A 24,667-nucleotide genomic window follows, 5' to 3' on the forward strand; every position below is an offset into this window, starting at 1 on the left:
TTAGGTAGCGTCCTAAATGGCACCCTATTCTTTATATTGTGCACTAGTGTACTATGTAATAGTGTACTATGTAGTGAATAGGGTGCCATTTGGAACACCACCTTAGTTGGGAAAAACAGTTAGATGGAGGCAGTTTCCAAAATCCCCTAAAGATGGCAGTCAAACATGGGACTTAGTTCACATTGGCTTTATCGGAGTAGACAGACATGTCACTCGGGAATGTGAGACTTGCAGTGGAATCATGAGGAGCAGAGAGATGAGGGGGGAATCTTGACAAGAAAGAGTTACATTTTCATAAACATTATGGTGCTATTTTCTTTTTTCTTTAAAAAATTTTACATTTGTGGCAAAAAAATAAGATTTGTGGCAGCCTCATTCTCCCATAATCTCAACACTTGATAAAAGTCGATAACCAACTGAAAATTCCACAATATCCTTCTGTCCTCAAACCAAATTAGTAATTGATTTTAAGAGGAAGATAAATTATTCCTTTTGTGGCCACCAGCTTTGAAATAAGGTGTATCTAGGGAACTCCCAGAGGATTGGGAGAGTGCATCTATTGAAAGGGAGAAGTAGAGCGTGAGCAGGAACTAATCACTCCATTTAAGTGTTTGGGGCAGATTTACGCAAATCTCTTTTTTCCCCCTCAAATTCCAGGGAAGACTCTCATTTGTATCTAGCTAGGCCTTTCTCACTACTGAGTATCTTGGTAGTGGATAGTGGATATAATTTGTCTCTGGAGAGTCTCACAAAAGGACATCATATAAATAGTAGGCCTATGTCTATAGTAGAAGATCATGTTTTAGTAAGTGTCAGCATATTTTCAGTCCCTCAAATTCCAAGCAAGACTCATTTATATCTAGGCCTTCTCACTATTAAGCATCTTTGGTAGTGGATAGTGTAGTGTATTACATTTTTCTCGTGCTGGAGGACGCCACAATAACAATATGTCATATAAATAGTAGGCCTCTGTTTATATATAGTATAAGACCATGTTTCAGTGTCAGCATATTGTTTGTCCCAGTTGCAGCAAGAGTAAAAGTAGCCACAGTTTGGGAGGGGGTGGATATCAGTGAAGTGCATTTCAGCAGATATTTTATTAATAGTGATGCGGGAGTTCCACATCTATACCACATTATGCATCCCCGTATAACCTCAATTCATATTCTATTCTTCCAAAATAAAGAAAAATCCTCAAGTATCCTCAAACATTCTATATGCCACAACAGTTTATTTTGGTTAAACCTTTTTTTCTCACATTGTGATTCAAACCTGAGAGACTATAGGTCCTAGGTAAGTTTCTAATGTGTTATTCCAAGATATTGAAAGACAAGAACAAGAAGATAGAGCAATGTGCTTGTTCATTTAGTGGACCTTCAAAGCCCACCTGGTCTGTTCTCGTCGGGGTTCGGACGTGACAACAGCGTCCGTCATGCAGAATAACCTTTTGGCCTCAACAGCCTGCTTCCTTCAGCCACACCTCATACAGCAGCTGAGAAACCAAAGAGCGAGAGATAGCGACCCTTCTCTGTTCTTACCCACACCACCAACACTGAGGATGCATCACAAATGGCACCACATTCCATATAATATATGGCACTTTTGACCAGAGCCCTATGAGGCCTAGTCAAAACAAGTGCACCATATAAGGGGTAGGGTGCCATTTGGGACACAATCTGTGTCTGCATAAGCCCTTTCCACCACAGTCGGTGAGTCAAACAAAGTAATTAGTCAGTAAATACAGAGCTACCCAGGCGAAGCAGGGAAGGGGGCAGCCGCTAGGCAGGAAATCTACTGTGTAATTTTTCCCATCACTGTATTGTACCAAGCTGTACCCTCCTACTAACTGTCCGGGTTACTAACTGGGGTTTTGGTAGCACTTTACATTGAGTTGCACTCATACCTGTGTAGTAGCCCTGTAATTACTACTCTTATAGGCTACATGTAGCAAGGAAATCTGTAATTACACTCTAGTTACTTAAGTGTTTACAAAGCTCTTTACCACATAATATAAATTGTATGACAGGACCTCAAAGCATTGAAATGGTTCCTTTCTGTGTTGTTCATACAGCAAACTGAGAGAAACTGGTCCTGTTATTTATTTTTATTTTCAAACGCAAAGAGATTCGTGGGGGTAGGAGATAAAAGTCTATGAAAAAAGACTCACACACATAGTGTGAATTAGACAAGTCAAGTCCTTTTTTGAAAAACAGCATAGTACGGCAAAGCAATACCAGAGCACTTGCAATAGTTATTGTTACTTGTCCGTAGAGAGTTTGTGATAAAACTGTAAACAGGACACTATTGCCTCACCTTATTGTAATTTTCCATAATTACAACAATTTCATTATATAAAAAAAGAATGGTTTCCAGGGTGTTTGTTGTTTTAAAAAGACCCCCCAGTAAATACAGACATTGGCTTCTTCTCTGGGTACAAGTCCACTGCCAAGACAAGAGTATCTTCACCCTCTATAACTGTCCATGCAATGCAGCAGAGGGGGGAAAAGTGAAGGACTAAGTGTTTGTTTGTATTGGTTGAATTAACAGAGTATTGAAGTATCCACTGGAGAGCTCCAGTAATTGTAGTCCCCTGAAGGGAAGTCCTCACAAGGTCAGAAGTCCTCACAAGGCATGAGGGGGTTTCCAAGGCCTCTCATAGTCATGATGGTGGTTCAGCAACAGTAGCTACTCAGACTGAACCACTTGAAGGAAATGGGGGGAGTTGGAAAAGGGGGGGCGGGCACCAGCCCTACTGACAAACAGTCAGGTGATGGTGGTGAGTTTGGGCTGGGCACCAGCGCAATCGATATCGCTGGGTCACGGAAGAGTCACGGAGGGAGGGGCAACACTGAGAGATCATGCCCCAGTGGTGGGGCTGGTTGGTGTGAGGGTAGAGGTGATGGTAGGGGCACCAGTGAAGGTCAGAGTGATGCCCATATCCGTGCTGATCCGACCGCCATGGGACACGCCGTCCTCGGGAATACCTGGCAGTTCTGCTGGGAAAACAAACAATGAGTAAAATTGAAAACAACACCAGTGTGTACAAGTTACTTTAGCAATAAAACTGTGTAGTGTTACTTTAACACTATAACACTGTGTAGTGTTACTTCAACACTATAACTCTGTGTAGTGTTACTTCAACACTATAACACTGTGTAGTGTTGCTTCAACACTATAACACTGTGTAGTGTTACTTCAACACTATAACACTGTGTAGCGTTACTTTAACACTATAACACTGTGTAGCGTTACTTTAACACTATAACACTGTGTAGTGTTACTTTAACACTATAACACGGTGTAGTGTTACTTCAACACTATAACACTGTGTAGTGTTACTTCAACACTATAACACTGTGTAGTGTTACTTCAACACTATAACACTGTGTAGTGTTACTTTAACACTATAACACTGTGTAGTGTTACTTCAACACTATAACACTGTGTAGTGTTACTTTAACACTATAACACTGTGTAGTGTTACTTCAACACTATAACACTGTGTAGTGTTACTTTAACACTATAACACTGTGTAGTGTTACTTCAACACTATGACACTGTGTAGTGTTAGTTTAAAACTACAGCACTGTGCACTGTTACTTTAACTCCCACAGAGACATGTACTATACATAAAGAATAGGTCATGTGAAGCAGTTATGTTGTGTGCAGTGAAGCGGCACTACAATGGGGTGACATGTCGGGACAAATGGATTTCACCTATCCCACTAACTCTTAGATCAGTGTTCATGAAGGTAAGGAGAGGAGGAGGGAGGAAAAAGAGGCCATTGGTCGAGCAATTTAGAGCCGGCTAGAGTGCAGCACTCTGCAGCTGAGCAAGAGAGCAGTGTGGCTGACCCATTCTGTTTCACTGACACCAGGGGACCCAATCAACAGGCGCTACTTCCCGATTGGAGAGCAGAGGCTAAACGCCCCCAAAGCCTTATTTTGTCTTTCTTCTCTTTCGTTTTCTTTCTTTCTCCTGAGTCCCTTTACCGGTCCTCCCCTCAAAAGATGGCAACCCTGACCCCTTGGAACGATGTTAGAAAACCCTGGCCGAATAATTGGCGGAGAGGCTCCTTTAAACAATGGCCTCCAGCGGTGTTAGGGCGACGCACAGGGGTCAGTGAGGAAGTTCACCAAAGGATGCCTGAGGGGGTTTCTGGGTAGAGAGAAACATTTTGTACGGGGGGAAATAATCCTGTACGCTCGTTAATTTGTGGGCCCGTAATCGCCTATTGTCTGGGAAGGGAAAATTACGACTTTGCCCAGCCTTGGCTAATTTTGCGGAATAAGAAGAAAAGAAAGAAGGGGGCCAAACGACCAGAGAACAGTCATTTCTGCAGTGCAGAGGGGTCCGGGGGCTTCTGCATGGCTTGCTTCGGATCCGAACTGACAGGTGCATTGTTTCCCAAGGACCCATAAGCTCGATAATCGCAAGGGGAAGAAATCGTAATGCTCCTTCTGAGGAGTCTTTAATTGACTTTGGTTCGAAGTAATGTCGCCCAGTGACCGTATTAGAAAAACCCGCCGAGTCTCGAGTCTCTCGCCAGTCTCGGTCGTAAGCAGCTCGCTTAATCTTCCCCGTTCGCCGGGCTTAATGAAAATATCTTATGAAGGAACTGGAGCCCTTAATCAAATAAGAGGGGGAAACCATTTTATGTCCCTCGTTAATGATCAATTCATTCAATGGGACGTGAAAGAATATTGCTCATCTCTTATGATTAATTGACCCTGCAATCTTTGAGAACTTTACCTTAATTAGCCACTCAATATGGCCGAAACGTAACTGTGAGGGAGCTGGATGCCACCATCACTCAATAGATGGCAGAGGAAGATTGACTCTTAGTCTATGTCTGTCTTACTTCTGTTTCCATAGGATTTCAGATGCCACCTCCTACCCCATTAACAATTTTTATGTGACAAATTCGTTAGCACTATGGCTTTTCATCGAGCATTCACTTTGGTTGCTTCTAAACAAACATCGAATATGCACATCTGAGAAGTAGACTATGCTTTATTTTTTTCGACGGTTGACCCTTTGACAGTGGACAGCCATAACAAGTTCTTTCCCACAGTGCGTGTGAGAAGCGGGAGCAATGAAAGGTCGTTATTTCTGTCCACATGACCAGTCAAATAAATCAATTGGTCACACCACTGGCGTATACATATTTAATTTAGACAAAGTCAATTAGCTTTTGCCAGCCTTTTCATCCTGCTGCAATGTGGCAGTAGCTTTATGCTGCATTTATGTACAGTAGACTTTTTCTCCGTGTGTCCGTGCTAGCATACCACTTAGTATGCATGCCTTATACATTCTTCATGATATTGTGAGCTCGAAAAGTATTGGGACAGTGACACATTTTTTGTTGTTTTGGCTCTCTACTCCAGCACATTGGATTTTAAATGATACAACGAATAGGAGGTTGAAGTGCAGACTGTCAGCTTTCATTTGAGGGTATTTTCATCCATATCCGGTGAACCGATTAGAAATTCTAAAGTATTGGGACAAATTCACTTATATGTGTATTAAAGTAGTCAAAAGTTTAGTATTTCGTCCCATATTCCAAGTACGCGATGATTACATCAAGCTTGTGACTCTACAAACTGGATGCATTTGCTGTTTGTTTTGATTGTGTTTAACATTATTTTGTGCCCAATAGAAATTAATGGTAAATCATGTATTGTTATTTTGGAGTCACTTTTATTGTAAATACGAATAGAATATGTTTCTAAACACGTCTACATTCATGTGGATGCTTGATACTTACAGTGCGTCCCTTTGGGCTCTGTGCTAAGTCCGCAAAGGGTCACATGTAGTGCCACTGTCCCTCCACGCCCATACCCATGCCCATCCCACCCATGGGCCCTACGGGGAGAGAAGAGGGACAAATTAGAGAGTTGTGAGTGAGGATGGGGGAAGAGAAGGGGGACAGCGATAAAGAGGACAAAGACTTATTATTTGGGTCAGTGAGGTGAGGCAATGCAAATATTGCAATGTGACCGGTCACACCTGGTCAAGACTGTGTCTCGGCAAGGTAGGGGGAGAGGGAGGGCAGGGGAGATAGGGTGAGTAAATAATACTGTGACAGGGGAGGGGTGAATGGGAACCAGTCAGGTCCATGGTTTGAGGGACTCAAAAGTTTGTGTGTGTTTGTGTGTGTGTGTTTGTGTGTGTGTGTGTGCATTCCTGCATGTGTGTGCGTGCATGTGTGCATATGTGCATGCGTGTGCATGTGTGTATGTGTGTGTCTGGGACGTAGGAGTTAAGAGATAGGAGTCTTTACCAGGTGGCCTGATTCCCATGTGTGTCTGGCCGTCCATAACGAACCCTCCCATTGGTTGACCATCTGGGGTGTAGGGCCCTCCTCCAGTCACTGGCGAAAAAACACAGGCCGAGACAGAAGGAAATGCTAATTAGAATATTGCATAAGTTTTAATTACCGGTGCGCCCCCATAAAACGTTCCCTCTCCCGGTTTGGTCTGTCCTCATTATTCTCTCACTATTATCCTCTAATTACAAGATTATTTGGGAGGTAATTTTCTTCATCAACAGGCTTAATTACTAACAAATGGCTTCGTATGTATTGGTAAGAGTTAATATCAAGTTGTCCTTATGGCTTATGCTGTGAAAGAGCAACTTGATATCAGCAAATAGATTACTGTTCTGGCAACTTGAACGTAATTACCTCGAAATACACAGCAGCACTGTAAATGGGAGATAAGTAACTTATAACAACACTTTGACTCATTAAACACAAACCGCTTAACCATGATTATAGTACGTAATTAAGGAACTACTTTTCCACCAGGTTACTATTTAATCCATCCACTATCGCTTATGGAACAATTAGTGGCGGAGGAAGGGGCTGTGATTCGGATTTCTGTCTCCCTCATATCATAAAGTGTAGGCAGCCCCAGGTAGAGAAGCTGGTTCTGGTTACATGAGCCGGAGCAACAGTTCAAGCTCCTCGGTCCGTCTTTGAACTTTACAGAGTCCCCCTAATGCAACCCTAACCCCTAACCCTCATCACAGGTCATAAATTTTACAGCAGCTCCAAAACAAGGCATGTGCCAGGGGACTGCTCTGTCTTTAGCAGAAAGGGAGAGAGAGGAAGAGAGAGAGAGAGGGGGGAAAGAGAGAGAGAGAGAGACTAACGAAGTAAACCAAAGTCCTACTCAACAACTTTTTACAGTAGACAAAATGTGTTTTTTTAATCAAAAAGTTTTAATTCTGAAATTAAATTTCAATTTGTAAAAAAGCAAGGGAAAACGACTGGTCATATTTTAGCTTCAGTATCACTTGCTCCTTGTTTGTTTTTAATCCGAGGTCAAACTTTCAATGGACTGGCTAGTCAAAGTGATTAGCGTCTTTGTCTGGGCTAATCCTCTGAGTTTTAGTGGCCCTTCACTCCCGTAGTTAAGTCCGTCCGTCCGTTCAGTTAAACACATCGAAGACCAGAAGGGGCAAGACTGGAGATAGTAGCAGGAGAAATACACAACAGATTAATTTCTGTTTTAATTCATGTAAAAATGTTGAGATGTTATAAGATTTATTTTTATCTATGTTGACCTGTTTTCTTGACGAGTTCATATTCCTGCGTTGACTTGAATTGAAACAACTTTACCACATGAATTGAAACCCCTCAAATTTGACGGGAGACTTGCCTGCTCTATTGGACTGGTCGATCATGGGCTGAACTATTCTTCGTCTCGCGTTGATGAACCTGAAAGAGAGGGAATGAGGGAGGGAGGGAATGGGGGGAGGGCAGTGGAGGAGAGAGAAGACAGCAACACGTTATAAATGAGGCCTGGCGAGCAGCATATGATTTCAATGTACTGTTTTGGGACCACAGAGGAAAAGCATTCATTCACTTTGGCGTTACGAGAAGAAAAAAAGACTCGCTGTCAGCGATGGTTGCCTGACGTTGTCCAGGCGTCTCGTCTACACTTCACTAAAAGAACATGGAAACCTTAACTTCCTCTCAAACTGTGGCTTTCAAAGAAAAAAAATGGCTTCTTGGACAGTAACTGTGATTCTTATCAAACCAAACACCTGGAATATCTATGAGTTCATAGCAAACGGACACTGCTGGTGGAAGCATACACTTCTTTGATATCCACCAATACAGTAGACACTTGATATACTGTCTCTGAAAATGTTGGTCCTTTAAGTCCAAAACATTTCATGTCACAGCAAAATTCTATTTAGCTTTTCATTACATAAAATACACCAAGCACTGATTAAGTAAAGTCCTCAAGTACTAGTATAGTTTTTTAGTGTACCATCCCCTTAGCACACATCCAAACAAAGCTTATACAACTAAATCTCTCTGCAGTGGGATACATTAGGTGCATTACGGAATAGCTATGTTTGCAGAGAGTTGTCCTACATTCATACACGTCCCCTCTAAGTATAATTGTGCTCTTGAAAGCCATCATTCTGGTATGCATGATCCCTGACCTTTGACCCTGGCGGCCCCGTGACCCAGCGCCCTCGGCAGAGGAGCACTCTGGTCTTGCTCAGCCTAAAGCCTTGTGAACCCGCCCCGTGACCCCTGCCGACCCGGGGAGTGAAAGCTCAGTGGTTCCAACTTGATTTATGTCCCCCTGCCTTTTTACCCCTGGCGGGATGGTTCCATTTCATCTTTTTCTTCTGAAAAAAAGAGAGAAGAGAAAAGGGGAGGAACGGGTTTCCTTTTCAGGGAAACAAAAGCCACAACACTCCTTTCAGCAGGGCCCGAAAAAAGGCAGAAGCAGGGGGCGGCAGGGGGGCGGAGGAGTGGGAGGAGGAGTGGGGGGGTGAAGATGAGGGGGAGAAGAAGATACTAAGAGAGAAGTGAGGGGAAGAGGCCCAAACTGAACTAGAAAACCGAGTCATATGATGAAGCCTATCTAGAGCCGCATGCTTTTTCAGTGTAATAACATACTGTATATCTATCAGACAATAAAATGTGGCTATTAGGTGATGTTTTGGGTGATATAACCATAAAAATGAAGGGGAACCAATTACTTTCATATCAACAAAGCCTTGACAAATGAAGCGCAAAGTCCCTTAGGCCAGAGTGCTTCCACAAAAAACCACAAGAAGGACACTTCCTTGATGATACTGTGACGAATCATGGTGGGGAGCACAGGGGGTGTATGTAGTGTTAGGGGTCTCAAAGGAGAGAGAGATAGAAGGAGAGAGAGGGGTGGAGAGGCTGTGGGGCACACTGTTTGTGTGAGAGCCCGGGCGCCACCACACACCCCCTAGCTCCGCCTTTTAAGCAGCCAATGAAAGGGGGAATAGAGCGCCATGTGGCGCGGCCAAGGCTGTGTCCTCTGTTAGGGAGTTAAAAGTTTCACCCCTCCGCGAACCCTTCACACCATGGGACTGCGTTTATGGCCCTGCTTCAGCCCTCCGCTTCCCACCGCACAATAAGTGCGACCATCCACCACTCTCTGGCTCCCAATCCCACAATAGAGGCCTATTCTTCGGACTAGACATGTTGTAAAAACCCTCCACTTTTGAAAAGCGTTGTTTTTCTGAAGAAAAACATTATTTTACGACGGCTTTGTATGATATGAACTTGTATGCTTAGCGTGTAGTGAAGTAAGCACTTCTAGATACAGCCAGGGTATCCACAATAGGGTTAGGGTCAATTCCATTTCAATTCAATCATCTCAGGAACTTTTGCATTGTCACGCCCTGACCATAGAGAGCCCTTGTTTCTCTATGGTGTAGTAGGTCAGGGCGTGACTAGGGGGTAGTCTAGTTTATATTTCTATGTTGTGTTCTAGTTTATATTTTCTATGTTGGTGTTTTGTATGATTCCCAATTAGAGGCAGCTGGTATCGTTGTCTCTAATTGGGGATCATATTTAAGTAGCTATTTTTCCCACCTGTGTTTGTGGGATATTGTTTTGTGTTTGTGCCAAGATTTTTTTTTTGGGGGGGGGGGGGGCACAAGGGGTGGCCGGTCGAGCCGAGGAGAGTGCCAGAGCCCGAATGGCAAACTCTGGAGGAGCGTGTCGTCAGTCCACGGCCACAGAAAACCCAAGATTTTTATGGGGGGGCACATGCAGCTGGCGGCTGGGCAGAGGGAAGAGCCAGAGACCACAAGGGAGGAGATAGAGAGGTGATCGGTTGACCCAAGGAGAGTACCAGAGCCCGCCTGGGATTCGATGGAACAGTGTGAGGAGGGATACCGGAGAATGGAGTTGGCTACGAGTATGCGGCAGCGCAGGCGGGCTGAAGATCAGGTCATCAGTCCGGTGCCATCTGTGCTGGCTCCACGCACCAGATCTCCAGTGCGCCTCCCCAGCCCGGTACGTCATGTGCCTGCTCCCTGCACTCGCCCTGAAGAGCCAGAGACCGTCAGGGAGGCAATGGGGAAGTTGGGAGAGAGAGAGATGAGAGAGATGTTGTGCAAGTGTGTTCTGCTCAACATCCAACCAGAGGATCCGGTTAGCAGTCTGGTGCAAACTGTGCCGGCCCCACTCATCAGGCCTCCAGTGCGCCTCCCCAGTCCGGTACGTCCTGTGCCTGCTCCTCGCACTCGCCCTGAAGTGTGTGTCCCCAGTCCGGTACGTCCTGTGCCTGCTCCTCGCACTCGCCCTGAAGTGTGTGTCACCAGTCCGGTACCACCTGTGCCGGCTCCACGCACTAGACCTCCAGTGCGCCTCCCCAGTCCGGTACGTCCTGTGCCTGCTCCTTGCACTCGCCCTGAAGTGTGTCACCAGTCCGGTACCACCTGTGCTGGCTCCACGCACTAGACCTCCAGTGCGCCTCCCCAGTCCGGTACGTCCTGTGCCTGCTCCTTGCACTCGCCCTGAAGTGTGTGTCACCAGTCCGGTGCCACCTGTGCCGGCTCCACGCACTAGACCTCCAGTGCGCCTTCCCAGTCCGGTACGTCCTGTGCCTGCTCCTCACACTCGCCCTGAAGTGTGTGTCACCAGTCCAGTGCCACCTGTACTGGCTCCACTCACTCGGCCTCCAGTGCGCATTCACAGTCCAGAGTATCCAGCAACGGTACCCAGTCCAGCTTCCAGCGACGGTTCCCAGTCCAGAGCTTCCGGTGACGGTTCCCAGTCCAGAGCTTCCGGGGACGGTTCACAGTCCATAGCTTCCGGCGACGGTCCACAGTCCCGAACCTCCTGCGATGGTCCACAGTCCAGAACCTCCTGCGACGGTCCACAGTCCGCAACGTCCTGCGACGGTCCACAGTCCGGAACCTCCTGCGAAGGTCCACAGTCCGGAACCTCCTGCGACGGTCCACAGTCCGGAACCTCCTGCGACGGTCCACAGTCCGGAACCTCCTGTGACGGTCCACAGTCCGGAACCTCCTGCGACGGTCCACAGTCCGGAATTTCGTGCGACGGTCCACGGTCTGGAACCTCCTGCGATGGTCAACGGTCCGGAACCTCCAGCTCCATGGCCGGAGCCTTCCCCTGCGCCGATGCCCAGTCCAAGCACGGCCTCCAGTCGAGCTCCATGGCCGGAGCCCTCCGTTGCGCCGGTGCCCAGTCCAGGCACGGCGTCCAGGCACGGCGTCCAGTCCAGCTCCAAGGCCGGAGTCTTCTTCTGCGACGTTGCCCAGTCCAGGCACGGTGTCCAGTCCCGCTCCCATGGCCGGAGCCTTCTTCTGCGCCGGTGCCCAGTCCAGGCACGGCGTCCGGTCCAGCTCCGTGGGCGGAGCCTTCTTCTGCGCCGATGCCCAGTCCAGGCACGGCGTCCAGTCCAGCTCCAGGGCAGGAGCCTTCCTCTGCGCCGGTGGCCAGTCCAGGCTCGGCGTCCAGTCCCTCTCCATGGCCGGAGCCCTCCGTTGCACCGGTGCCCAGTCCGGGCAAGGCGTCCGGTCCAGCTCCGTGGGCGGAGCCTTCTTCTGCACCGATGCCCAGTCCAGGCACGGTGTCCAACCCAGCTCCAGGGCAGGAGCCCTCCTCTGCGCCGGTGCCCACTCCAGCCATGGCGTTCAGCCTGGCGCCATGGTCGGATCCGGGGTCTGGGGGGGGCTACGACCCGCACCGGAGCCGCCCCCGACACTAGTCACCCCCCTAACCCCCCATTTGGTTTCAGGTTTTGCGGCCGGAGTCCGCACCTTTGGGAGGGGTGGGGGTACTGTCACGCCCTGACCATAGAGAGCTCTTGTTTCTCTATGGTGTAGTAGATCAGGGCGGGACTAGGGGGTAGTCTAGTTTATATTTCTATGTTGTGTTCTAGTTTATATTTTCTATGTTGGTGTTTTGTATGATTCCCAATTAGAGGCAGCTGGTATCGTTGTCTCTAATTGGGGATCATATTTAAGTAGCTATTTTTCCCACCTGTGTTTGTGGGATATTGTTTTGTGTTTGTGCCTGTGCACCACGTAGTCACGTTTAGTTGTTTGTTTATTTGAAGTTTCACTTTGGAGTAAAGATGTGGAACTCTGCGCCTTTGTCCCGTTCTTAGGACAACCGTGACATGAATTGAAAAGCCTTCACTTTACTTTCACTTCCTGAATTGACTGAATTGAAATGGAATTGACCCAAACCCTGATCCACAACTTTATAAATACTACCTCACCACCAAGCACCATCAAATGTACACATACATAAAAACACAGCCCAAAAAGCATTTTCTGTTTAAAGTAATGCCCTCAAGAAAGAACAACCCCAACAACTGAAATATCCTCCTTTAGCTAATTTGGTGCGGTGGCATCTGTTCTCGTCCACTGTAGGCTGCAGAGCTGGAGCCTCTGCACGGTGAAACGCCTCTCCTGTGAGGATTAAAATAAACGAGCGCTCCCCTCCAGTCTGGGCTCCCCTGGTCGTAAAATGGCCCCTAAACCCACCTCCCCGGGTGTCATTCTCAGGTCAGCATCCCCCTAACCCCCCCCCCCTCCCCCAACTCCCCCCTTGCACGCCCGCCCTTGGGTGTGTTTGAATAAACCAGTCCAGCTGTTTGCCGTGAAAACGCCATTGACATCATCCCCCCCTCCCCCCCTTCTCACCTGTTCCAATCAGCATATGGCCCTGTTATGAGGTAGGGTGGACTTAAATGCTCAGCAACCTCTCCACAACCTCTACGCAACCTATCCTACTGCACTTAGTATGTGACTGACAAACGAGCCCATGCATGTGCAGTATATTCAAAGCACTAACAGCAATGTCAATTGAACGATGACTATGCAATGTGTATGTCGAGGAAATAGACTGTGCTGCTGCTTCATTTAAATCAGTGGTGTTAAAGTACTTAAGTAAAAGTACTTTAAAGTACTACTTAAGTAGTTTTTTGTGGTATCTGTACTTTACTTTTCTATTTATATTTTTGACAACTTTTACCTTTACTTCACTACATTCCTAAAGAAAATAATGTACTTTTTACTCATACATTATTTTCCCTGACACCCAAAACTACTTTGAAAACTTAGCAGCACAGGAAAAGGGTCCAATTCACACACTTATCAAGAGAACATTCATGGTCGTCCCTGCTGCCGCTGATCTGGCGGACTCACTAAACACACATGCGTTGTTTGTAAATTATGTTGGAGTGTTGGAGTGTGCCCCTGTCTATCCATAATAATAAAAAACAAGAAAATGGTGTCGCCTGCTTTGGTTAATACAGTATATGGAATTTGAAATGTTTTATACTTTTACTTTTGATACTTAAGTATATTTTTTACCAAATACTTTTACACTTTTACACAAGTAGTATTTCACTGGGTGACTTCCACTTTTACTTCAGTCATTTTCTATTAAGGTATCTTGACTTTAACTCAAGTATGACAATGTAGTACTTTTTCCACCACATAAATTCCAGAGAGGACATAGAAAAAATGGGATAAAAAACGTCAGTGCCAGCCGCTGAGTTGAGAGGCCAAACGGCTCTGAATTCCTACACACACGCTCGAATATCTGTAACGTTCCACCGCAGCCGGCGATTCCAAGAACAGTACTTGTGTGTATGTATGTGTGTATGGGTGTGTGTGTGTGTGTGTGTGTGTGTGTGTGTGTGTGTGTGTGTGTGGGTGTGTGTGTGTGTGTGTGTGTGTGTGTGTGTGTGTGTGTGTGTGCGCGCATGTGTGCCAGCGTGCTTGTACACACACATACGTGCATACGCGCATACATGTATGTGTCTCTGTGTGTGTGTGTGTGTGTGTGTGTGTGTGTGTGTGTGTGTGTGGTGTGTGTGTGTGTGTGTGTGTGTGTGTGTGTGTGTGTGTGTGTGTGTGTGTGTGTGTGTGTGTGTGTGTGCACATTTGTGTGTCCGTGTGTGATTCAAAGGTTGGTGCTTTTAACGAAAAGGACATACGCGGGGGTCGCTCACAACTCCCCACGGCAACATTAGGCTCTGTTGTTGAACAGTGGGAGGCCATTACCTCATCACTAAACCCCCCTTACCCCCCTTACAACCCTCAGTGGGTACCTCTCGCCAAACTCAAAGGAGTGTTTCCATTAACTAAACTGTGAACCCGCCATCTCTCCATACACAGACAGACACACACAGATACTGGTAGAAGATAGAGATACACATACACACGCACAAGTTCATTTAAAAGCATATATGGGAGAGACACCAACAAGAAGGTCTCATTTGCAGTTTTCTGAAAGCAAAGTTGGCTAAACTCGCGAATTCATTTGTATTTCTCAGCATAATACAAGAGAAAAACCTGGACTCCCTCAGAAAATCAGCTCGCCAGCCAGGTTACCACGGTAACAGACAAATAATAGATGACACAATATTAGCATTGCTGCTACACTAATAGCAGGAGAAGTCATCAATCTCCATCAAATGAAACAATATTTCCCATACCCCACCCCTCACCACCCATCCAGAATGTGCAAGCATCCTATCTACCCCTCTATTTATATTCTTCCTCTCCCTCCATTCCCCACCCACCTCTCTCACACCCCTGATTCCCATGGGGCCCGTGTGGTACCACTACCTGCATGCTAGGTTGAGCAGCTAACCAACGCCCCTGAGAGCCTATCCTGATTGTGTCCCTAATGGCACCCTATTCCCTATATAGTGCGCGACTTTTGGCCAGAGCCTATGGTCAAAAGTAGTGTATGGGGCACTGGTCAAAAGTAGTGCAGTATAAAGGGAATAGGGTGCCATTTGGAACACACACAATGTTTCACGACCTCCCCGTCCTTGAAAGAGGAAAAGTGTGTAGCTGAGTGTGCACTAGCAACCAGCTGGGTTCTCCGCTCTACCTGGCTACAGCACATGTCCTTTCTGTATGAGTTTTGAAACAGAGTGAAACGGGAAGGTACAACTGTGAACTGTCCAATAACAATGCAAATTTTCGCTTTCCATTGTAAGACATTTTTCTACGGTGTGCCCGACTGAACAGGACCCAGGCAGGCATAAGTGCTGATTGCAGCTGAGTGTGCAGGAACACGCTGGGTTCTCCTCTCTACCTGGCTACAGCAGCTGGCCTCTCTGTGTGAGCCATTACCTTCCGCCCAATAACCATGGCAGTGTGGCACACCGCGGGCCATCTTCGCTAGTTTTTGCTAATTATTACTGCACTATTCAGGGAAGAGCGAGTTTGAGATTTCAGATCTTTGCGGCGCATGTATTTGTATTTGTATTTATTATGGATCCCCTCTTCCTGGGTTACAGCAAAATTAAGGCAGTTATATACAATAAAAAAAATGACATTACATTTCACAACACATTAAGTATGTGTCCTCAGGCCACTACTCTACTACCACATGTCTACAACACAAAATTCATGTGTAAGTGTGTGTATGGTGCGTATGTTATCATGTGTGTGTATGCGTGTGTCTGTGTCTGTGTGTGTGTCTCTACACAGGCCCCGCTGTAACATAAGGTGTATTTTAATTTGTTTTTTAAAATCAGATTTTACAGCTTGCACGAGTTACTTAACGTGGAATAGAGTTCCATGTAGTCATGGCTCTATTTAGTACTGTGCGCCTCCAATAGTCTGTCCTGGACTTGGGGACTGTGAATAGACCTCTGGTGGTATGTCTTGTGGAGTATGAACGGGTGTCTGAGCTGTGTGATAGTAGTTTAAAAAGACAGCTCGGTGCATTCAACATGTCAATACCTCTCAGAAATACAAGTAGTGATGAACTCAATCTCTCCTCTACTTTGGGCCATGCATATTATAAATGTTAGCTCTCTGTGTACATTTAAAGGCCAGCCGTGCTGCCCTGTTCTGGGACAATTTTAAGTCCCTCTTTGTGGCTCTTGACCACACTACTGAACAGCAGTCCAGGTGCGACAAAACTAGGGCCTGTAGGACCTGCCTTGATAGTGGTGTTAAGAAGGCAGAGCAACAATTTATTATGGACAGACCTCTCCCCATCTTAGCTACTGTTGCATCAATGTGTTTTGACCATGACAGTTTACAATCCAGGGTTACTCCAAGCAGTTTAGTCTCCTCAACTTGCTCAATTTCCACATTATTCATTACAAGATTTAGTTGAGGTTTAGGGTTTAGTGAATGATTTGTCCCAAATACAATGCTTTTAGTTTTTGAAATATTTAGGACTAACTTACATATTTCTTGCCACACATTCTGAAACTGACTGCAGTTATTTGTTAAGTGTTGCAGTCATTTCAGTAACTGACATGTATAGTGTTGAGTCATCAGCCAGTTGCAGGACATTAGTAAAGATTTTAAAAAGTAAGGGCCCTAGACAGCTGCCCTGGGGATTGCCTGACTTTACCTGAATTATGTTGGAGAGGCTTCCATTAAAGAACACCCTCTGTGTTCTGTTAGACAGGTAACTCTCGATACACAATATAGCAGGGGATGTAAATCCATAACGCATTGATAACGAATGATTGATAATGTCAAAAGCAGCACTGAAGTCTTAAAAAACAGCTCCCACAATCTTTATATTCTCAATTTCTCCCAGCCAATCATCAGTCATTTGTTTAAGTGCCGTACATGTCGAATGTCCTTCCCTATAAGTGTGCTGAAACTATGTTGTTAATTTCTTTACTGTGAAATGGTAACAGACTGATTGGTCGGCTGTTTGAGCCAGTAAAGGGTGCTCTGCTATTCTTGGTAGTACACTTTCCTGTAGTCTTAGATTGAATAGATGGCAAAGAGGAGAAGCAATTATGTCCGCTATCATCCTCAGAAATGTTCCATCAAGTTGTCATACCCAGGTGGCTTGTCATTGTTGATAGACAACAATACTATTTTCACCTCCTCCACACTCACTTTACGGATAATAAAAATGACAATAGTTGTCTTTCATAATTTTGTCAGTTATGCATGGATGTGTAGGTTCAGAATTTGTGGTTGACATGTCATGCCTACGTTTACTAATCTTGCCAATGAAATAATCATTAAAGTAGTTGGCAATATCAGTGGGTTTTGTGATGAATGAGCCATCTGATTCAATGAATGGAGCCAAGTCTGTCTTTTTGCCCAAGATTTAATTTAAGGTGCTCCAAAGCTTTTTACTATCATTCTTTATATAATTTATCTTTGTTTCATAGTACAGTTTCTTCTTGTTTTTGTTCAGTTTAGTCACATGATTTCTCAATTTACAGTACGTTTCTGGCTGTGCAGCCAGACTTATTTGCCATACCTTTTGCCTCATCCCTCTCAACCATACAATTTTTCAATTCCTCATCAGCCCACAGGATTTAACCGTTTTTACAGTCATTTTCTTACTGGGTGCACGCTTATTAGTAACTGGAATAAGCAATTTCATAAATGTGTCAAGTGCAGCATCTGGTTGCTCCTCATTAAACAGCAAATATTATTTACATATACATATGACCTCTTATACAATATATTAGGCACAGCCTTTGAAATGTTGGTTTTCCTAGATATAGCTACTATACAGTATTATGATCACTACATCTGATGGATTTGGATACTGCTTAAGAGCAGATTTCTGCAGCATTGGTAAAGATGTGATCAATACATGTGGATGATTTCCTTCCTGTGATGTTTGTAAATACCCTGGTAGGTTGACTGATAACCTGAACCAGGTTGCAGGCACTGGTTACAGTTTGAATATTTTTCTTGAGTGGGCAGCTTGATGGAAGCCAGTCAATATTTACATCACCCAAAACAATAGACCGCTCTGTTGATATCACATACATTACTAAGCATTTCTCACATTTTATCCAGATTCTGACTGTTAGCACTTGGTGGTCTATTGCAGCTTCCCACAAGAATGGGCTTTAGTTGAGGCAGGTGAGCCTGTAGCCATATTACGTCAACAGCATTTGACATGAGATCCTCTCTAAGCTTTACAGGAATATGACTCTGAACAGAAATGGCAACACCTCTACCAGTGGCATTCCTGTCTCTTCTGAAGCTGTTGAAACCATGTCTTGCTACCACTGTATAATTAAAGGTATTATCTAAGTGAGTTTCAGAGATAGTCAGTATATGAATGTTATCTGTTACTAGCAAGTTATCGATTTCATGAACCTTGTTTCAGATTCAGATTAAGATTCAGTGTTTAATAGTTACATGTACAGGGTTGCAGGTGTGATTGCAGGGTACAGTAAAAATCTTATGCTTCACGCTTCAACATGCAGGACTTAGTGAAAGAAAAGAATGAAAATGGCAATAAAACAACAACGATAGAAATAGAAATAGCCCTATATACATAATAACAACTGTGGCAGTGATGAATAAATAAATGTTCATTGAAGTGGAGGCAGAGTAAAGACTATTGAGGGGGTGTGGTGGGGTGGAATGACCATCGGGGGAGCACCATGACTATGGACTAAAATAAAAACAATACAAATTGTAATAAAAAAAGTTATAATATAATTAACAACCGCAATAGTGATGAACGTCGTTAGGGTAGGCTACATATGTTAATGTGGGCTATTTTTAGCACTTCTGGGATTCGTGATTGTTTGTATTGCTTTACTGGGAGGCTTATCAGAGGTAGACATGACAGGGATATTTATGTTGGAGCTGATAGTGCAGGGTGAGCTGCACACAAGTGGACTTCCTATTAGGGCAAACCGCCTCAGTGCTAACAGTATAACTCCAGTTCATAGGCAAATGATTAGTGCATACAACAGCTGTAGAATTGACAGAGGATTGTTCTGTGGGTATTCATTTTGACAGATGCATATTGGGAAATGCTGTGCATAGTGTATACATATAAAGGCTAAACAGTAGTTGGAATGGTGTAGAGTTAAACCATAAACCATTGATTGCATTTTCTGTATTCTGTATTTGCTAATGTATATTGCTGCGTATTTTCGCCTAGGCTAGGGTTCAATTGGATAGCATGTCTGTACATCTGAAGACTGAGATTTCTCATAGAGTGCTTGAATCATCATTCTTGTCTATGTTTTGCCTCCATAACCAGACAGCATTAAACACCTTGCAGGCTATTACCTCATACTTTGTCAATAACTGTGGATATTTATTCATAAAATAGATCAAAGTACAGTGAAATGTCCTACTTTCTTCTTTCAGATCAGTAAATTCTGTAGTAAATGCACCCCGCACCACTGGAACTATTCTACATGTTTCCTCTCATTCCAATTAACTGGGGGGGATATTTTCGGGTGTTCCCAGAGGAATTAATCATTCAAATCATTAGATGCAGGTTGCCTGGGGTGGAGTAAACTAACTAAGGCAGCATCCCAAACGGCATCCCATTCCCTATATTGTGCATTACTTTTTACCAGAGCCCTATGGGGAATAGGTTGCCATTTAAGACGCGGCCTAAGTATTACTGCCATGTAAACACATGCAGACACCAAACAACCCCAATCCAACTCACCAATTGTTGACTTGTAGGATCGTTAACCCTGTGTCCTGGGCCAGTTGTTTCTTCTGCTCTTCCGAAGGGTAAGGATGCTGTTTCAACGAGAAAAAGAAAAAGAAAGACCATATGAATATAAAGGAAATAGTAACTGAAGGAAAACAAAAACTGGCTTTTGTGTTGTTTGTGTTGTTGTGACTGTGCTAGCAGCGGCAGCTGCTAATTAGCATGAACAAACCGAGGTGTGGCTCCAAAGACTCATTAGGGCAATATGAAATGGAATCATAATTAATGGTGTGTGTGTGTGTGTGTGTGTGTGTGTGTGTGTGTGTGTGTGTGTGTGTGTGTGTGTGTGTGTGTGTGTGTGTGTGTGTGTGTGTGTGTGTCTGTGTGTGTGAGCCAATTAAAGAGTTTACCCGAGTGGAGAAACAGCTATATTAATTACGGGTGATACTCGTGCTTTGCACATACACACACACAAGCTCAGACACACACACACACACACACACACACACACACACACACACACACACACACACACACAAAAGCTCCTGATATGCCCTAGAGTTTCTCTTAGCAGTGGGGGGATATAGATACAGGCGTGTGGAGTGTGTGTGTGTGTGTGTGTGTGTGTGTGTGTGTGTGTGTGTGTGTGTGTGTGTGTGTGTGTGTGTGTGTGTGTGTGTGTGTGTGTGTGTGTGTGTGTGTGTGTGTGTGTGTGTGTGTGTGTGTGAGCCAATTAAAGAGTTTACCCGAGTGGAGAAACAGCTATATTAATTACGGGTGATACTCGTGCTTTGCACATACACACACACACACAAGCTCACACAAGCTCACACACACACACACACACACACACACACACACACACACACACACACACACACACACACACACACACACACACACACACACACAAAAGCTCCTGATATGTCTTAGAGTTTCTCTTAGCAGTGGGGGGATATAGATACAGGCGTGTGTGTGTGTGTGTGTGTGTGTGTGTGTGTGTGTGTGTGTGTGTGTGTGTGTGTGTGTGTGTGTGTGTGTGTGTGTGTGTGTGTGTGTGTGTGTGTGTGTGTACGCGTGTGTGTAGAGTTGGGAGTGTAAGTCACACGGGAAGAATCCCAATGCATTTAACAGTGCTCCCTTTTCTATTTACTTTCCACTCCTACTCCCTAATCTGAAAGAACTGGATAGGGGAGCACTATGTCAGTACTAAACCAAGCCTATGGCTTTCAACCATCTCCAGACCTCTCAAGTCAGTGAGAATAAGGGAGCTATGATATAGGAAAGGAGGTCAAACTATGGATTGACCATAAGAGGAAAAGGTCAAAACAGCTACTGTTCCAACACTTCATAGGCTGTATCACATCCGGCCGGGATTGGGAGTCCCATAGGGCAGCGTACAATTGGCCCAGCGTCGTCCGAGTTTAGCCGGGTAGGCCATCATTGTAAATAAGAATTTGTTCTTAACTGACTTGCCTAGCTAAATAAAGGTTAAATAAAAAATGTAAAAATTACATCTAATGCTATTTAACATTAGAAATCAGACCTCCACTGTGACCAGTTCAAACCATCTGAGATGCCAAACACCTGCAGGCCAATTCCACATAGGCACAAAGCTAGAAATGACACGCTTTACACCTGAAGAATATCTATCTACCACATCCTTTTTCTGTGGCGACAGGGAGAGGGTCTTTGATGTTACTGAGTTTTTTTCATTGACGCTGAATCAATTGGTAATGGATGCCTTGCCCTCTTGCTTCCATGTGATTTGATTGTAGGTAATTGGCCTAAACGGAGTCTAATTCGCCACAGAAAGTGATAATCTCAGTGTCGCCTCATCAAATTGTCCCTCGCTGTCTGTCGGCCATGTTCCATGTTCCTCCAAGTGGCCTTTGTTCCTGAATAACGTGGATAATTCTATCAACTAAGAGAAGGAAAAATAGCAGCAAAACATTTATGAGAAAATGTGAAAAAAACTTGCCTTGAACCAATCTCTACAATGACATTCATAAGGAAAAACAAGTTAAGATACCATAACATCTTCCCAGAACACAAAAGTGAAAGCACAGTCACACACATGCACACGCACGTACACAGACTTCCGCGCACACACACACATAGGAAAGGCTGGTAACCTCAGGCCTAATTTCAGAGTTTCCACTCTGGGCCCCAATCCCGACCCACCCGCTCATTATGAATTATAATCCTGTTAGCAAGGACTAGCGGCTCTAACCGACCCAGAGCTAACCGCCCCAGAGTTAAGGCCAGGCCATCCCCAACCCTGTAATCAGCACTGAGGCCTGGGTCCTGTTCAGTAGGGTACACTGTGGAAAAACGCTTTGTAACCGAAAACGTAAAATATGTGTCCATATTGGACGAGTTCAGTATCTTCCCCTTTTTGCTCTGTTTCAAAAGCTTTCTCCCTACTGGACATGACCCTTGGCTCTGACGCAAGGAAGATGAAGTTGCCTCTCAACGCTGATCCAAGGTGAGTTTGTGATTGTTCACTATAACGGTTACCGTTAGGATTATAGCATTTAAAGCTGATCCTAGATTTGTGCCTAAAGGGACATTATACTCGGAGCACTCTGACATGAATGGCGACACAGGTCTGCTGCCAGCTAGCAGCCACTCCATGCTCAGGCAAGAACTGCTCTCTAGCATGCTGGGACAGAATGAAACCATGCCCTCCAGGTGAATGACTAACAGACACCAAATCTCCAAGGAGACAGAAGACACCAACAGCAAAAAAGTAGTGCAGAGCAACACAAATACTCAGGGGCAACAGAGCTGAGCTAAGGCTTAGCTGAAACAACTAACCTGAACATGAGCCTAACTTGGCTTAGAATTCCAAACAACTGACTCTACCTGTAACTGAAAGTAACTTGTCTTATCTTCCAAGCAACTAGCTTTTACAAACAACTACCTCTACCTGAAAATTAATATAACTTGGCTTAGTATCCAAAATAACTGACTCTACCTGAAAATTAACGTAACTTGTCTTAGCTTCTAACACAATTGACTCTACCTGAAAATGAATGTCACTTCTTTTCAACTATTAGCATGGGATACCGAGACTACCAACAGTCAACAGGCCTCTATTTCCCTCCCTCTCCCTCTCCACTTACAGTCAGCCTGACCACTCTGAGGGGAACACCTCGTCACCATGCCTTTCAGCACCACATTAACAGCAACAGAGGGAAGCGTCGTCAAGCAGGCCGATCCTAGCAGGCAGGTCTAATCACATCAAATGGAAATGTGGGCTTTACTGTCAAACTGGCGAGAGAGTCAGTGTTGGAGAGGTGTTGGTCAGAGGGGTTTGTAAACACACACATGCACATGTGCGAGAATGCACGCATGCACGTACACACTCACGCATACACACATGGACATAATGTACACATACGCACACACACGCACACAAACACATCATACACTCTTCCACCCTTCTACAACACACTACAACTCACATAGTGGGCCCTGACTTGCCTGGTGTCGACCACTAAGTGGCTACTGCTGGGCTGTGGGTTGTGAGGCAGCCTAGGTGGTGACAGGCCAGCTGAACCAGTCTCCCACCTAGCAGCCATTCATCCAGCCAGGCAGGCTGGCCAATGTAGGCCTTAAACAGGGCCCAAAGCCCCAGGCTACATTCCTCTGCTGCTAGCCCCAGCAATGGAGCACGTCAACCAACCCCATCCCCCAAACAAGGGCCTCTAATGAGTGGGAGTACCTACTACTGACCAATCTCATTAGCAAACAGCAGTAACAGAATACGTGGCATTTCACGGCTATGGGGTAAGAGGGGAGGCAAGGGGGCATGCCACTCTATTCCACACCTGCTGGTTGGAGGGAAGGGTTGCTGTGAGGAAATGGGGCTTTGAGCTGCGAGCTCTTTGAGTTCACGACTGAACGATCAGCCCGGGCCAATTCAGGAGAAGTTTTGGGAGGGTGATTATGTTGTTTACTGGAGCAGTAAACCTGTTAGGAGGTTGTAATTACTCCTCATTTGGAGTGAGGAGCCGCTCCGAGGGCGGTCGGTCCAGCGCGCCCACAATCGGACACAGCTGAGTAGGACAGGGGCGAGAGGTGAGAGGAGAGAGGAGCGGCGAAATAGTGGAGGGTAAACGTACTGTATATGAATCATCATCTCAGTCTGCAGAGTTCACCCATCTTTATTTAACACTACATCCCTAGAGAGAGCCCTAGCTTTAGACGGGGTGTAATTGAACTACAGTAAGGCTAAATGCTAAACTTCACAAAGAATTCAAAATCCAGTGCTCTAAACAAACTCAGATTTGTTAGCATTTTGCCATTAGTGGCATTTTGGCAAGGGTAAGGAGAGGGACACTCCAAAAAATGCATCCAATGTGTGTCCAGCTGCTATAGGGGAAAGCAATCAAGACAAAACATGAATTGCAGAGCAACACCAACGAGTCAGGTTTAACTGCTGAACTCGTCTCTAGTGCACCCCCAATCAAACTAAAGCTTCCCCCGTTCACTGTGTACTGCCATCTGCCAATCTCCTCCAATGTCCTGGGTCCATCGGCCCTCTTCTCCTCACTTCATTATCTTTTCGGGACTAAACACTGCCCATTTACCTTGTCAGAGAAAAAGGCCCCAGCCAGTGATGTATGTGACCACATGCTGGATTTCTGGGGAGGTCAATAAAGGCGACCCCCGCTGGGCGCTGAGTCCCAAGCCCTGGAGGTCCCTGGGGGCCTGTCAAAAAGGTAATGGATGATGTTTTCACTGCAGGGTGAGGGACCCAGAGAAAGAGCGAAGACCATCCCCTGACACAATGGGGCGCCAGCATTGGATAAATGAACTCAGATGCCCCACAGGTCTCCTAAAAATACCCTGTTTGGCTGCCCCATCTCTCTGCTCCTCCCTTCTTTGTATGTGTCTCAAATGGTACCCTAATTCCCTACATAGTGCACTACTTTTGACCAAACCCATATGGGCTA

General features: G+C 45.3%; 1 protein-coding gene across 6 annotated transcripts in view; it reads right to left on the reverse strand.

Annotated features, from left to right (window-relative positions):
* Positions 1 to 1,207: 1,207 nt before the first annotated feature.
* The window catches only part of LOC106585964 (homeobox protein Meis1), a 47,995-nt gene continuing 24,535 nt past the window's right edge, over positions 1,208 to 24,667 (reverse strand). For 4 of the 6 annotated variants that reach the window (XM_014172736.3, XM_014172749.3, XM_014172753.3 and 1 more), the window contains exons 9-13: positions 19,716 to 19,792; positions 7,666 to 7,724; positions 6,285 to 6,374; positions 5,769 to 5,866; positions 1,208 to 2,993 (exon numbers count right to left, since the gene is read on the reverse strand). In XM_014172736.3, coding sequence (XP_014028211.1) covers positions 5,808 to 5,866; positions 6,285 to 6,374; positions 7,666 to 7,724; positions 19,716 to 19,792 — 285 coding nt within the window. In that variant the 3' untranslated portion in view covers positions 1,208 to 2,993; positions 5,769 to 5,807. Of the gene's footprint in view, positions 2,997 to 5,768; positions 5,867 to 6,284; positions 6,375 to 7,665; positions 7,725 to 19,715; positions 19,793 to 24,667 lie in introns of all 6 variants that reach the window. The other 2 variants (XM_014172741.3, XM_014172728.3) reach the window with 2 other exon arrangements.

The sequence above is a fragment of the Salmo salar genome, chromosome 02 (assembly GCF_965601325.2).
Source record: "Salmo salar chromosome 02, fSalSal1, whole genome shotgun sequence".
Lineage (NCBI taxonomy): Eukaryota > Metazoa > Chordata > Actinopteri > Salmoniformes > Salmonidae > Salmo > Salmo salar.